Raw genomic sequence first — 14,583 nt, 5'->3', positions numbered from 1 at the left:
AACCAAACAACAATGCTCATTCATCGAGATTTTTTGGCAATTTATTTGTTTACCCTCTCACAAATTTAATTTCTCTTTTAAACTCTCATTTTTTTAAACTTTTAACCAATATTGATTATGACAAGCAGGACAGGACGTGGTGCAGCTGCAGGCGCTGGGGAAGGCCATTTCTCATGAATGTATTTCCCGCCGTTACACCACAACCGAAACCGGCAAGACCCGTCGTATCAGTGGCCCCATATCCAGTATACTAAAATATTTTGTCTCGTTAGTAATTGGTTGGTACTGATTCATGTTGGTCACACTTATCGTTTTAGTAAATCGCTGGTCATGCTCTTTCCCCTTGTCAGTTTGCTGATTTGCTCTATAGTCTCTATTATTTAGTGTTACCTGGGACCTAGTTCGTTTCAAATTTAATAATTATTGTTATTATTCGTCCTTATAAGTGATCACCCGAAGTGATTGAAGACTTTTAACATTGTTTCAGTATTTTACGTGATCGCACTTTTCGAACGTATCGAAATGGCAGGTGCTACGATGTTGGCGCGCATCAACAAGCCGTCCGATTTTGCCATGAAGAAAGTCGAAACAGAACATGACAGAATTATGGCACGCGAACAAATGATCCTCACGCAGGGTGAACTCTTAAAAAAAGAAGGTAAGGCCAAAGAACTGGCCGCCCTAATCAAAGAGACCAGACCGTTTTTGTCCGAAATAAGTAAGGCGAAGGCGGCTAAATTAGTGCGGTCGCTGGTTGACCTCTTCCTGGACCTCGAAGCAGGCATAGGGATTGAATTGCAACTGTGCAAGGAGTGTATAGAATGGGCTAAGGAAGAGCGACGAACATTTTTAAGGCAATCTCTGGAGTCTCGTTTAATGGCCCTTTACTTCGATTCCGGCATGTTTAAAGAAGCGTTACAACACGGCGCAGTACTATTAAAAGAACTGAAAAAATTGGATGATAAAAATTTGTTGGTTGACGTTTTATTATTGGAAAGCAAGGCCTACCATGCTCTGAATAACTTGTCTAAGGCAAGGGCCTCTCTAACTTCTGCTAGAACCACGGCAAACTCGATTTATTGTCCACCTAAAATGCAATCTTCTCTTGACTTGCAATCAGGAATCTTACATGCAGCTGACGAGCAAGACTTTAAAACTGCTTATTCTTATTTCTATGAAGCTTTTGAAGGGTTCGACAGTGTGGACAGTACATCTAATGCACTTAAGGCATTGAAGTACATGCTTTTGTCAAAGATAATGTTAAATAATGCAGAAGATGTGCAACAAATCGTGAGCGGTAAATTAGCATTAAAATATACAGGTCGTGATGTAGAAGCAATGAAAAGCATTGCAAGGGCTAGTCACAAAAGATCTTTAGCAGATTTTCAAATTGCGTTGAATGAATATAAAAAAGAATTGGAAGAAGATCTAATTGTCAGAGCACATTTAGATACACTTTATGGAAATATGTTGGAACAAAATCTGTGTAGAATCATTGAACCATACTCGAGGTAAATAACAATATCAGATTTCAAACTATGAAATTAAAATTTCTTGGTACAAGAATGTATAATTTGTATTGTACTATTCTGGATGAATCATATTTATAAAAAAAAACCTATTATTTAACATATTCATTCTTATTAATGACTTTATATTAAATTGTGGTTTTTTTGATTTAAATATATTTAATCTGTTACAATAAGTAATAAAAATAACATAGAAAATGTACAAACATAAATAACGTAAAGTGGAGACCATTTATTAACAGAACATCAGAATCCCCCCTCCTTGTTTTAAGAGATCTATCTGAGTTTTAATTTTAGAGCATAGTTTTTTTTTTTTTTTAATTATTATTTAGCATTTTGTATAAACTATGTTAGCTCTACAATTATTTAAGAATTTAAGATACAAAGGTGGTTACTAGATATGATTAAGGTTATATAACAAAATTATTAAAAGTGTGTATTGTTTTTTTGTATTTTCAGGGTACAAGTTGAGTATGTTGCCAAATCAATAAATTTACCAATGGAAAATGTTGAACGAAAACTTTCACAGATGATATTGGATAAAAAATTCCATGGTATCTTAGACCAGGGTGAAGGCATTCTTATAGTATTTGAAGAAGCTGAAATCGATGAAACTTATGAATTAGTTTTAGATAATATAAATAGCATGAGCAAAGTTGTTGATACATTGTATCAGACTGCTAAAAAATTAACATGAAAAATAAACTAACAAATTATATCCGAAATTTAAAAAGTTAAAAATTCTTTGTATTTGGAGTACATAATATTTCTTCTGGTAAATATTATAAAATATATAAACTTGAAATGAGAAAAAATATAATATAGTATCATTTATTTTCATTTAGATTACTGGATTTTAGGAATAATTAGACGGAGTAATTAGTCATACAAATTTATGTAAGGGGTTTATTTTTTCAACTTGTATTTTATAAATTTATAATCAACAGTTTATTCTCTTTGTAAATAAAATTATGTAAATTGATACAATGATTAATAATAACTACTAATCATTATTTTACTTGTTTTCATTACTTATTATTTTATAAGAATAAAAATGTATTTCTTTTTTTTTTGTTCAATATTAATTTGATTGATTAACATTATATGTTTATTATTTCTATATAAATAATATTAATGAATTCAACCTTAGCTAAATATTTCAAATGGTGTCAGCTCTTACTAATTGTTGGAGAAAATACAAGATTATTAGTTAGATACGTTTTAAATACTACTTCAAACCCAATGAATACAATGTTACTCAATGCATTTATTTCCATTCATAAAAAAAGATCAGACACCAACGCGTCAAATTAACAATGAACAATTTTTTTAATTTAATTGATTCGATGAATTACCAATGTCTATGTTACTTCATATTATTTTTGATATTATATAAAATATCACTTTCTCTATTTAATTTTCTTTTGATTTTATTTTTTTCCATTTTCTTCTTCTTTTTTCTTAGAAGAAGTGCGTTTTCGTAATCCTCTTTGGCTTTTTTGTCTTTATTAAATTTGGCCACTTGTTCACCTAAACATTTGTGTAAAATGTAATTTTAAATATCTGCAAATAATACGTAACATACTTATTGTGTTGATATCTAAATTATTAAAATTTGGCCTGAACATGCACGGTGCAACTTTGAAGTAATTATGAATTGGACATAATATTTGCCAATCTATAGGATTCCAAACCAATGAATCAGATACTTCAGTCTGTTGTAAAACTAAATACATGTTCACTAAATTGAAACCACCATACCTAGAGAAGTAATAATTTCTTATTATTACAAGAAATTATAACATCAAGTACAATGTTTAGTATTTTTCAAATTTGTTTAATTACGCTGATGATTGGTAGACGTCAACATGGAATGGTTTTTTAGGGTTATGTAGCAGTACATATTCTCCTTTGTCTAGTTGTGAGAGTTTGTCTACAGTGATATACAATCTTTGTAGGTAAATTTGATCTTTGCCTTTCGAACTAATACTCTCTATTTCTCCAATTGTCCATTTTACCTGCATGAGGTCCATATTATGCTGTACTGAGACTAGATGAAAAAATAAAGTCATATTATTATTATCTTAGTTTTAGCTTAAAATCAGAGGAACAAAAGTTATTTTCAAACTATATTGTCGAAATAAAATATTTTACACTGACATGTACTGGGCAAATTATTGTATTGTGTGCAAGACAAGACATATTTAAATTATGTTAATTTTGTGAGTACAATACCTAATCCTAACTTGGTGTTAGGACATCTGTAGCTTGTATCTAGCCAATATTCAACAAGCTGTTCTTCACTGATTTTTTCAAAGCCAAATTCTGGTTGATATTCAATCTTTGGCATTAATACTCCTGGAGTATTGAGTGGTTTGCTTTGTTGCTAAACATATACAGATTATTACAGATAATTACATGATATTTAATTCAATATGAAATATTCTTACTTGTATACCATGTGGTTTATTTCTTACAAGTAAATTAAATGATTTATTGATACCATTGACATCATTAACTTTTAACATCCATTTATCATAGTTATAATTATTATTATTGTTCTGAATGACTTCATTAGACAAGCTACAAAAATAAAAATAAAATGATATAATTTAATTTAGTTTCAAATAAAACTATAAAATTTTCAATAATTACAATTTTAGGCAAATAGACAATTTTTAATTTTTCACTTAGAGAAAAATTATATATTCAAATGATTAAAAATAATATGATTATTTTTTAATTATAGAATATCTTACACTTTTTTGAATTTTTTTTTCAGTTCTTTTCTGAGATAGTACCAACTTTTTTCTTGTTGAGAGAAATGTCCTGTACCTAATGTCCCTCCAACATAAATTGTTTTACACTCATCAGTATCTAAAAAGATTAAATTGATATATTTTTTTATAGTCTTTGTTTAAACGTTCAAAAATGACACCATAATTACCAATATCTACATTGACAGGAATAATCCATAAGCTATTTGGTTTCTCTAAATTCATAATATTTTTCATACTACTTAAACATATGTTAACATCAATACCATGTTCTTTTGATAGTGCACGACAACATTCATCTTCTACAACTATAAATAACACATTAGTAAATCATATTAGCCATCACATAAGACATAAATATCATAAATCTTCAAAGTATAAATTTAAAAGTAACTCTGTCCTACAAATTCTGATTAGATTGTTCTTAACTCGGTGAAATATGTTGGTTTCCGAAATAATTTCAAATAATCACTTTGGAACTAACTGTTGTTTATTATAAATTTATAAAGTATTATTGGTGTTTATTATAAAGTAATATTATCTTAATTCTGTATAGCTAGTAAAGGGGAGTCAAGATTTTTATGCATTTTTTTTTTATAATAAGTAATAGTATACCTAATACCTATATTATTTATAGTTAATCAAACACTTAAATAAATATGAATTGCCAGTTTTAAGTCATAGAGAGGATATACACCCAAATCTCTTCCATAATTACTCCACTGCAAAAGCAACATTACTGAAATCTAAAATAAAATTGCATTAGTGTCACAAGTATAGCCTGTCTCACGAAAGAACGGGACCGTTTCGCGCATGTAGAATGAGCTACACCATTTACTCCTCACCACAACCACCAGCGACGACTGTCGTCGTCGTTGCAGCACTGTGGTGCGGCGTGGGGATGCGCAAGAATGACCGATTTTGGTCGAGACACAATCTCGTTTTTTCGTAAGACAGAGTATAGATGTTTTTATCAGTGTGAATGCCAATTAATTAATATTAATTTTAATTTTTTTTAAATTTAATTTATAAACTATTAGTTTTGAAAGTATCAAAATACACTTTAACACTGTTAGACCATATACAAAATGTCAGTAGATTGAAAGGGTGCTACACCCACTTGTGTTTGTCACTATCTTATAATCTTATAACAGCAAAATTTCATTCAAAAGAACCAATTTGCATGGTCAACTAAATAAAATGTAGTCGTACAGATCAGAATATTATATATAAATACCTAAGCATTTTATAATTCTAATATTTTACTTAGTTAAAACTCAGTTAATAACAAAAAAATATCAATCAAAGCCAACAAAAACCCCTAAATAAAAGGCGAATTAATAGTAATTAAAATTAATTACACACAATTAGTTCTGTTGCAGTCACGTAAGAAGTTTTTTTTATCACGGGGGGTGCTGAGTAAAATAAATATATTTAATATATGGGTTAAGGTTTTTTCAAAAACAACAGTGATTACTTAGATAATTAATCAAATTAATTTTAATATAACATTGAAATTGTAAATTAGTAACACACTTAATTTTTTAAACCATTGAATAGTTTTAAATCTATTTATAGAATATATAAGGACTTTTAAATAAATAATAAGTTTTTAATAATCCTTCCTACATGGTTAAGTAATGTTTTTTTTTTTTTTGTTAATATAAATAAGAAAATATTTTAATACAGACTTTAAACAACTTCATTAACAATGATTTATAAATTTGACAATTTTATTTTTAATTCTATAACATACACCTTTATGGTTGAATAGTTATGCTTCATTTAACTTTATAAATTTAAATTATTGTATTTATTATTGAGCAGATAAATATGACTCACTGAATTTTAGCCAAAGATTTTAGGTACATATCTTTATTTCCATTCTATAATTAATACTTAGTATATTTAGTAAATGCAATAATAAATGAATAAAATATATCTATATATATATTTTTTTTTATCTAAACAAATATACTTTTTGTTGAAATTGTAGAAAATAGCTATCATTATTTTAAAATAATAATTTAACATTTGTAAAACTGAGATGCGAAAATCTGTTACATTTTTCAATGAGTGGGTTAGAACTTTTATAGAGAGGTTTAATGCCGTCCATGGCCCCATGGCTAACTATCCCCACAGCTTAGAGCTGAGCCTGTTCTGCTAAACTAATGTTTTGTATTTTAAAAGTGATTGAAACAACACTCATGGTAGTGAAGTCTTTTAAAATTACAACAGTCAAATATATATAAAATTGAACCAATCAGCCCAAAACTCAATATTGGTATGATTAAATTTGTTTAAATTTTATATGATTAAATAATTATTAATTAAAATAACTAAACAATGTTTTCATTTTTTAAGTAAATAAAAAAAAGATATAATTTGTGTATTATAAAGTTAATACTTACAAGGAACTTTCTGAGGTGGATTAAACACACCGTCATTAAAGGAAATTTTTGATTCTAAATTTTCAATATCAATTTTCATAGGAAGATTAATCATTGTATGATTTGTATCCTAGTTATTAAAAAAATTTGAATTATAACTATTAATTAACAACAATAATAGGACTGAATGATTATTGATTTGATGAAAAATAATTATTTCTTACAGTATGTATGCTTTTACAATATATCATTTCAATTTTATTCACTTCAACCTCATCTATTATATTATAGTCGATCTTCATCTTTGAACTATACGTACCACCATAGTGAGATTTAATATAATCATTTGAAAACTAAAACATACAATAACATTTTAGCTATTTTACATAAATAGTAAATTTCAAGTGCTTATTTTAAACATTTATATTTTGAATGATGTCTTACATTACAAGCAGATTTAATATAACTCTCAATGAACGGTATGGCATTTAGTCGACGATTTTTCAAATTTTCTTCCCAAAGGTTTGAAAGCCAATGATCAAACATTTCTCGCTCATGTTCAATAATTCCCTTATGCATCTAAACATATTTAAAAAAATATATAATAAATTAATAAAATCAAAATGTAATCCATGGTTTTTGCAATTGAAGTATTTAAACTGTAAATAAATAACTATATGAAATAATATTTTAGTTGAAAACTTAAAGATAAATTATTTTTGTACAAAAATTTAAAAAAGTCCAAATTGTATTTTAATTTTTTAAAAATTTTTTATTTCAACCACATTGTTGTTATTATTAGCAGTAAATACTGAAATACAGGCATCAAAATGTTGTCTTCATAAAACTTTACTCATTAAAATTATGTTCGGTATCACTGATGCCCAAAAACAGATCTTAAGTGAAGCAAATGCCTGCTTGTGAAAGGCGTAATTACTAAAATAAAAGTAAAAAGGTTGTGGATTTCTAGGTTTTTATTTAAATATATTATATAATTTAATATACTAACCGTCAGAACTTTAGCAATAGGAGCTTTAGGATTGAATAAATGCAATAAATATTTATTCATTAGTGTATGATTTAATACTGAATAATATGGTGGCATATGATGACCAAATAAAAATTGTGTAGTGATTTGAAAATTATCATTATTCTGAAACAATAATTAATTAATTTATGTTATAGGTAACAATTATTAAATATTTAATAATATCTAAAATGATGATTATGCTGATTTTGCTAATAATAACTGTTACCTCTAACCCACAGACTTCTATACTATCTAGATAAGGTACTCTTATAATATTGACATTGTTGTCAGTGAAGCCCGCACGGAGACGACCGCCATTTTGCTGGTTGGCAAAACATTGGTTGGCATACACAAAATGTATAAGAAATAAAATAAAATTATAAATTTTTTTATAGGTGAAATATAACAATAATGACAAAATGACCTATATAAAATAATTTTGTTTTGTTACAAACAACAAGTCTAGAAATAATAAAATACAATACAACATTAATTAATTTTTACCATAAATACATATATAATATTTCATACTATTTGCCAACCAAGAAAATGGCGGAACCCGGCTTCAACTTATGTCTGGAGTTACTTATCTAGTTTATATAGAAGTCTGTGCTCTAACCTTTAATATTTAAAGAAGTGGTTCTCAAACTGTGGTATGTAGAAGACTACATGGTGGTACATGGAAGTCGTAAGTTTAAAAACACTAATAAATTGTTATTAATAAAAAAAGCTTATCATAGTATTTTACTGCCCTTTTGTTTAAAATAAATGTATTTAACTATGTAAAGTATGAATGATTCTAATTTTAATCATTAGTGATACTTGACTGATTGATAATATACTAAAGTGGTACACAAAAGTTTGAAAACCGCTTATTTAAAGCATTACAGCATAAGTTTAGAGATTAAATTGTATTACATTGTAAAAATAAAATAGCAACAAATTATGTACAATAGATGAAAAGTTACAAAGTTAATATTTTTAAATATTGACTTTTAATAAATTATTTTTGTATTTACAACAATTTTGTTGTTTTTATTTTTTTATTTTTTGCTAAATTCTATAACACTGATATATTATAACTTGATTATTCATTACATACTTTTAAATTTAGTTTTGCTTTTTTGCTTTTTTTATTGCTAACTTCAGGAGCGTTGTGAAAACATTGAGCGTTGTGAAAGCATTGAGCATTTTGATACAAATCATTTATGTCATATAACGGTGTAATAACCCTACACATTGAACAATATAAATTTAAATACATAACTTCATAAATACTTTAAAAATATTACTCAGGATCAAATGATGGAGAAACATTATTTTGCATCTTTGGTTTTTCAGAATTTGATGTTTGATGACTGAGATGTTCTTGCAAATCAGTTGAAATCGACAATCTTAAACCAGTATAAATTATTTTAAAAATTATGGTTAAAAATCAAATACTTATATGTTGTATTTGAAAAATGTAACAGGCAGTTAACAACAGTAGCATATAAACACTACCTAGGTACATCTGATAAAAGTAATGTCACGAATATTTTATTAGTTATTAGTTATACACATAAAATACTAAACAACACTTAATTTTAATTTTCAATTAAACAAGTAACAAACTAACAAATTACTAAACTGAAAACAACAATTTCAATGAATAGAATATAGATTCAGAATAATTCCAGACATACAATGTTTGTTATCAATCTCATAACGAAAAGATACCAAAATCAACGTTATCACTGTAATCACAATATTACAGAATTAAATAAAAATCAACGGTTCTACATCTTCATAAAATAGTAGTTACCTTCTAAGTGGACAATTTTTTGGGGATTGGCAGATTGGCTCCATTTGACATGCCAAGGTTTCGAAGATGATTCATGGTTAATTAATCGGTAATTACTGGCTTGCTGATCTTGCTCCAAGGTCTTTTGACGCCACCACGAGCAAGATGCCGCGTGGCTTCCTACCTCGGATTTCAGAAATGATTACCTAATGAATAGAGAATACACTTCTTTTTTTCTTTTTTGTAAGGGGAACCCGTGGGGCCGTGGCAACATCGGCCATTGGGTGTGGGGGTGATACGGTAGGGGTTATTTTTGTATATTTGTTTGTAAGTTTTTAAGTGGGTAGGGTTGTAACACGTGTTTGTGTATGTGTGTCAAGGATATGATGCTAAAAATCCCGGGTGGTTACCCATCCGGGAGCTAGCAACTGCGGCCGGTACGTACGCTCAGTACGTTTCCGCAGATTAAGTGTATGACAGCGCCTCATGCCTCACCAAGCCACATACATTTCTTTATTATCTCATAGAATAGACATTAGACATAATAGAGACATACCTAATATTGAACCACAGATAATATTAAGCAGAGCAGTGGTCTTCAAACTTTTTGAATCGCGACCCAATTTTCGTACCATACATTTTTTGCGATTCATTTCACTATGTCAGCTTTGTTAGCCAAATAAATTTCAAATTGCTTAATGTCTTAGTATACGACATTATAGAAGTCTGACCCATTGCAACCCAATCTCAAAGATCGTGACCCAAATAAAAAATAAAAAAATAAAGATAATCAAACCGAAACCATAACGTATGAAGTTTTGGTGGAGACTCGTTTGCGCACATTTTAATATATTTTTTAAATTTACGACAACTCGTTTGCGCAAAAAATAGTAAACAATGAAAACCAGCTTTTAGGTACAATTTTGGATGTACAGTGTCTTAAGCTGCCCAACACGTTCAATATTATTGATATCAATGATCACCCGTTAAAAAAAATTGAAGTACCTTCAATACAGCCAATACACGCGGTCAATATTGATGGTGTATGGGCCGCTTTATCAGACAGGAGCAGTACCGTAATTTATTGTAATTTGACAAAATTGTGAATAATGTTTCTAAGGAAGCTATTCTAAAATAAATAGCTAAAACAACATTTTCAAACCCGCCAGTCTATAACATCAGAATATGATGATACTGAAAGTCCTAAGCCTTTTAAAGGGCGAAGGAAAATGTTGTATGACTATAATAATTATTGTCCACTATCAGTGTTGACCAAATTGAAAATATGGAGGTACGCGCAGATTATGTACACCCTATACGTGGATACATTTCTTGGAAAAAAGGTTTCTATTGTTCGTAAATTGTGCGCAAATGAGTTGTAAAAAAGGTAAATGTACGCAAATGAGTTGTAGCCGAAGTTTTAACTCAAATTCTTATAACCACGATAGTACAATGTACAATGTACAATCTACATACCTACGAGTTACATATGGGCACAAAACAGGGAATGAAAATTTCCCAAGGCCTAACTTTATTTAAATTTGTTTGAACTTCTATGCTTTTATGGTACAATCATATAAGTATATATAATCCTTATATATTATATAACGGTTAATCCCACTGTCTTATAAAATAGAAGATAAGTATGAGTTGAACGTTGAACTGTATCACTGAAGCTAATTGCTAAATCTTGAAACACTGATTCGATTCGTTCATTTAATTTCAAAGAGTCGACTTATCGAGTCGAATCGAATAGCTCATGAACTTACAACACACCACTATTATAGTATAACGTACATTATATTACCAACCATAATCAGGTATTATATAGACACAGCGTTTAAAATACCTGACTTACCGAAAGGTGCATCGCTTGAGTTGAAAAAATTAGCTGGTAATAAGTGGTGTATTGACTATTTCAACATAATTTTGGAACTTATTTGCACAGCAAATTATATTATACATTTACAAATGAATAAAAAATTTTAGCTCAAAAAAAGAAATAGAATCAGAGAAAACCGCAGAAATCGACTTCTACATTACACCTTGAGTAACCTAAAAATCTAAAATGTCTATAGTAATAATCCAAAAAAAATACTAAACATTGAACCTATCGTCGTCAATTTTACATAAAATACTACAATTTAGTTATATTTAGTCTTATTTAAAATAAAAGCACCGATTAGGAATGCTGCATGCGTCGTTATATTTCCTGTAGATGTCGACGGTGTAGTGTACAATAGCTTTGGATAAGTACCAGGGTTATACATTTTATCGTTCAAATTACGGATGATGTACTACACCAAGAATAAAGGTTCATGAACCACCAAACCATGTCAGCAAGTCGCGGTCATGTTGTTGTAGTCACTAGTTGGTGCCGAAGAAGTGCAGTCTCACTAGCTGTATCTTGATGACGACGGTGTTTCGAGTAGGTAGCCAAGTGCAGACGATCTGTTATGATCATGGTAAGTCTCCGCAAGTATTTCATTTCGGGCATGCCGGTCCCAAGACATTTCTTCGCGTTTTGTTCATGGCGGATTGATTATTTTACTCTACAAACCATCATGCCAATCACATACCTACGTTTATTATTTAGATATATGTATTACAAATTAGGAGTACATAATATTTTATTCTTATTTTAATGTTTAACCAGATCCATGAACGGATACAAATGGGGAATGGAATTGGACTAACTCATAATAACCCTCTCAGACAAAAAAGTCGAATGATGCCCCTCTACTACTTACTCTCCTCGTGCCATTGGACTTTTCGAACCCAAATGCAATGCAATACACATCCCGCAATGTGATATCATGCGCAATTTAAATTGTACCAAGGTCTGAAAGCGAGAAAAATATATACTTTGAGCCGGGAAAGTGTCGATATATATTTCATAAACTCACGAGTACCGCTTTGGTTGCCTATTCGATAATTTACAGGAAAGTTAGGTACATGACGTTATTAATGCGATATAATAATATTATTATGTTAATTAATTAACAATGACACTATATTATCAAATATAACGATTACATAATTGGATACTGGGATTTATCAAGTAAATAATTAATAGCTTAGGTAAAGATAGCTAAGACCACTTATAATTATTAAGGAGAATAATCCTATACTAACGAAGTTAGTTCCTATGAATATATCTTACGCATAAATTCGTTTTCGTTGTCCGTCACTAAAATATAAAAACGGTTCAATATTGATACCTACTTTGATAATATAACAAATCTTGCGAAAACATGGTATTATTTTCTTATTATATCGATGACGGACAATTTCATAACTAAATTAATCGACATTACTTGTGTATATGTTATTATAAGAGTGCGTTTTGATTGTACACGCTCATGTCGTGTATACACCAATTAGTAACTTTGTATAATATAAATCGATCAAGTTCGCAATTATTAAATAGGTACATTTTACCTTGAAAAATGGCACACCAAGTTGCTATTAAATAATAAATATTAATATGTTGCTTTGCAGATTTGTAACGGTGGTCATCGTAAAATTGTGTATATATTATATTGTCAAATCATTCAATGCCATAGATACCATATGTATTGTATAATGTATGAAAAATATGTTAGTGGTATCCCGAAAACATACTACTTATGTTTTTTTTCTTATAGGTACATGCGTTTATACACGATATTATTATAATAACATTTTTTCAATGTATATTATACCGAACAAAATATTAACCACTATAAAGTATAAATAATAATCCTAATATAAAATTAATTTGTTATACCTAATTAGTAATTACATTAATATATTATATAAGACTGGGAGGAAAAAATACTCATGCATTTCCCTGCTCCATGTTAGCGATTTCGCAGTTAAAAATAAATCTGACTTATGTAATATTTATTATTTCTCACCTTTAGTAAAGTCTTATACTCTGTTAATGTAAATATTTCATTAAATTTGTTTTCATATTGCAATCTATTGAATCTAAATAATTGTACTGTATTATACTATAAGTATATAAATAATGACTTATGAGATTATATTTTGATTTTGCCATTTTGCCATTTTAATATGATAAATATATAATTATAAGATTTATAAGTAAAATATTTCAATTGTCAGTATAGATTAGGAAAATAACGCTTTTATAAATATTTAAAAAAAAAATTAAAAAAGATACAAAGAGCAACAAATATAAATACTAACATGCTTTATTAATTACAAACTATCCCGATCTTCTTATAAAAATTATTCATATACAAAATATAACTTAGAAGTATACTAGTATACAAGATGTAAAACTAACAATAATCATTTATCATATTTTATAATGTTAAAATTAATTATGAATTATTACAATAATACACTAATTTATAGTTTATTTGTAATTTATATCATCGTAGTAAGAAATAAGAATATCTTATTCCCATACAGTATGTATATTGCAGTACCTATATATGTATATATATAATAAAATATTTAACTTTCAACGTTTCAACTACTATCTATACTCAATACTCAATACTCATAGTCAATATGAAGTAGGTATTTGGTACATTACTACCATTTTTCACTAATGAATTTTGACAAATCTGTACTCAACTAAATTTAAATTCTTTGATTCAATATAATTATACTGAGAGTTTGAATATTGGTTCCTGTATTTTTATAAACTCATCATTGACATATTTTGTGTATCAAACAGTGTATTCAATCCTATATACATATTGCTTAAATGTTTTTGATAATGTTAATTTAGTGGTTCAGACATATATATAATTTATAACAGTAGTTAATAAACTTTTTTTTTCTCCCGTTAGTATCGAGAACCTGAGGAGGAACCATGGTGCCAGTACCTACTTCTCCTCCGGAATAGTTAATTAACTATAAACTTATGTTTTTTAAATATTATGTATGTAAAAATATCTATATTTATTTTATTCTCCAGGAAGATAATAGTAATGACCAATGCGCTCCTCTAAAAAAAATTCTAGGGGGAACAGGCATTTAATAAATTAATAATTAATATCATTATTTATATTATTATTATTATTATGTGGTATACCGGATATATCTAACAGGTAAT

General features: G+C 28.4%; 2 protein-coding genes across 4 annotated transcripts; one reads left to right on the top strand and one right to left on the bottom strand.

Moving 5' to 3' along the window:
• Nucleotides 1-353: 353 nt before the first annotated feature.
• Rpn6 (regulatory particle non-ATPase 6) lies at nt 354-2,254 on the top strand. Its single transcript, XM_015514631.2, has 2 exons — nt 354-1,511; nt 1,989-2,254. The coding sequence occupies exons 1-2, from the start codon at nt 523-525 to the stop codon at nt 2,224-2,226; spliced, it is 1,227 nt and encodes a 408-aa protein (XP_015370117.1). The 5' UTR covers nt 354-522; the 3' UTR covers nt 2,227-2,254.
• Nucleotides 2,255-2,776: 522 nt separating this feature from the next.
• On the bottom strand, nt 2,777-9,589 carry LOC107166134 (uncharacterized). Of its 3 annotated transcripts, none has more exons than XM_089224865.1 (14): nt 9,531-9,589; nt 9,019-9,120; nt 8,829-8,958; nt 7,706-7,849; nt 7,141-7,275; nt 6,921-7,049; nt 6,718-6,826; nt 4,477-4,614; nt 4,289-4,406; nt 3,980-4,112; nt 3,765-3,915; nt 3,375-3,579; nt 3,115-3,290; nt 2,777-3,059 (listed from the first exon to the last, which is right to left on the bottom strand). In XM_089224865.1, exons 1-14 carry the CDS (start codon nt 9,572-9,574, stop codon nt 2,896-2,898), a joined length of 1,878 nt encoding a protein of 625 aa, XP_089080991.1. In that variant the 5' UTR covers nt 9,575-9,589; the 3' UTR covers nt 2,777-2,895. The 3 variants fall into 3 exon arrangements, with proteins under 3 accessions (XP_089080991.1, XP_015370166.2, XP_089080992.1); XM_015514680.2 differs by lacking the exon at nt 9,531-9,589 and adding an exon at nt 9,230-9,399; XM_089224866.1 differs by lacking the exons at nt 8,829-8,958; nt 9,531-9,589 and having other exon boundaries at nt 9,019-9,398.
• Between the last annotated feature and the right edge of the window lie 4,994 nt (nt 9,590-14,583).

This window comes from Diuraphis noxia, unplaced genomic scaffold (genome assembly GCF_037042655.1).
Source record: "Diuraphis noxia isolate RWA-SAM2 unplaced genomic scaffold, SU_Dnox_SAM2 contig0003, whole genome shotgun sequence".
Taxonomy (NCBI): Eukaryota; Metazoa; Arthropoda; class Insecta; order Hemiptera; family Aphididae; genus Diuraphis; species Diuraphis noxia.
Note: the sequence above shows the minus strand (reverse complement) of the source record. Positions and strands in the feature narration are given on the sequence as shown.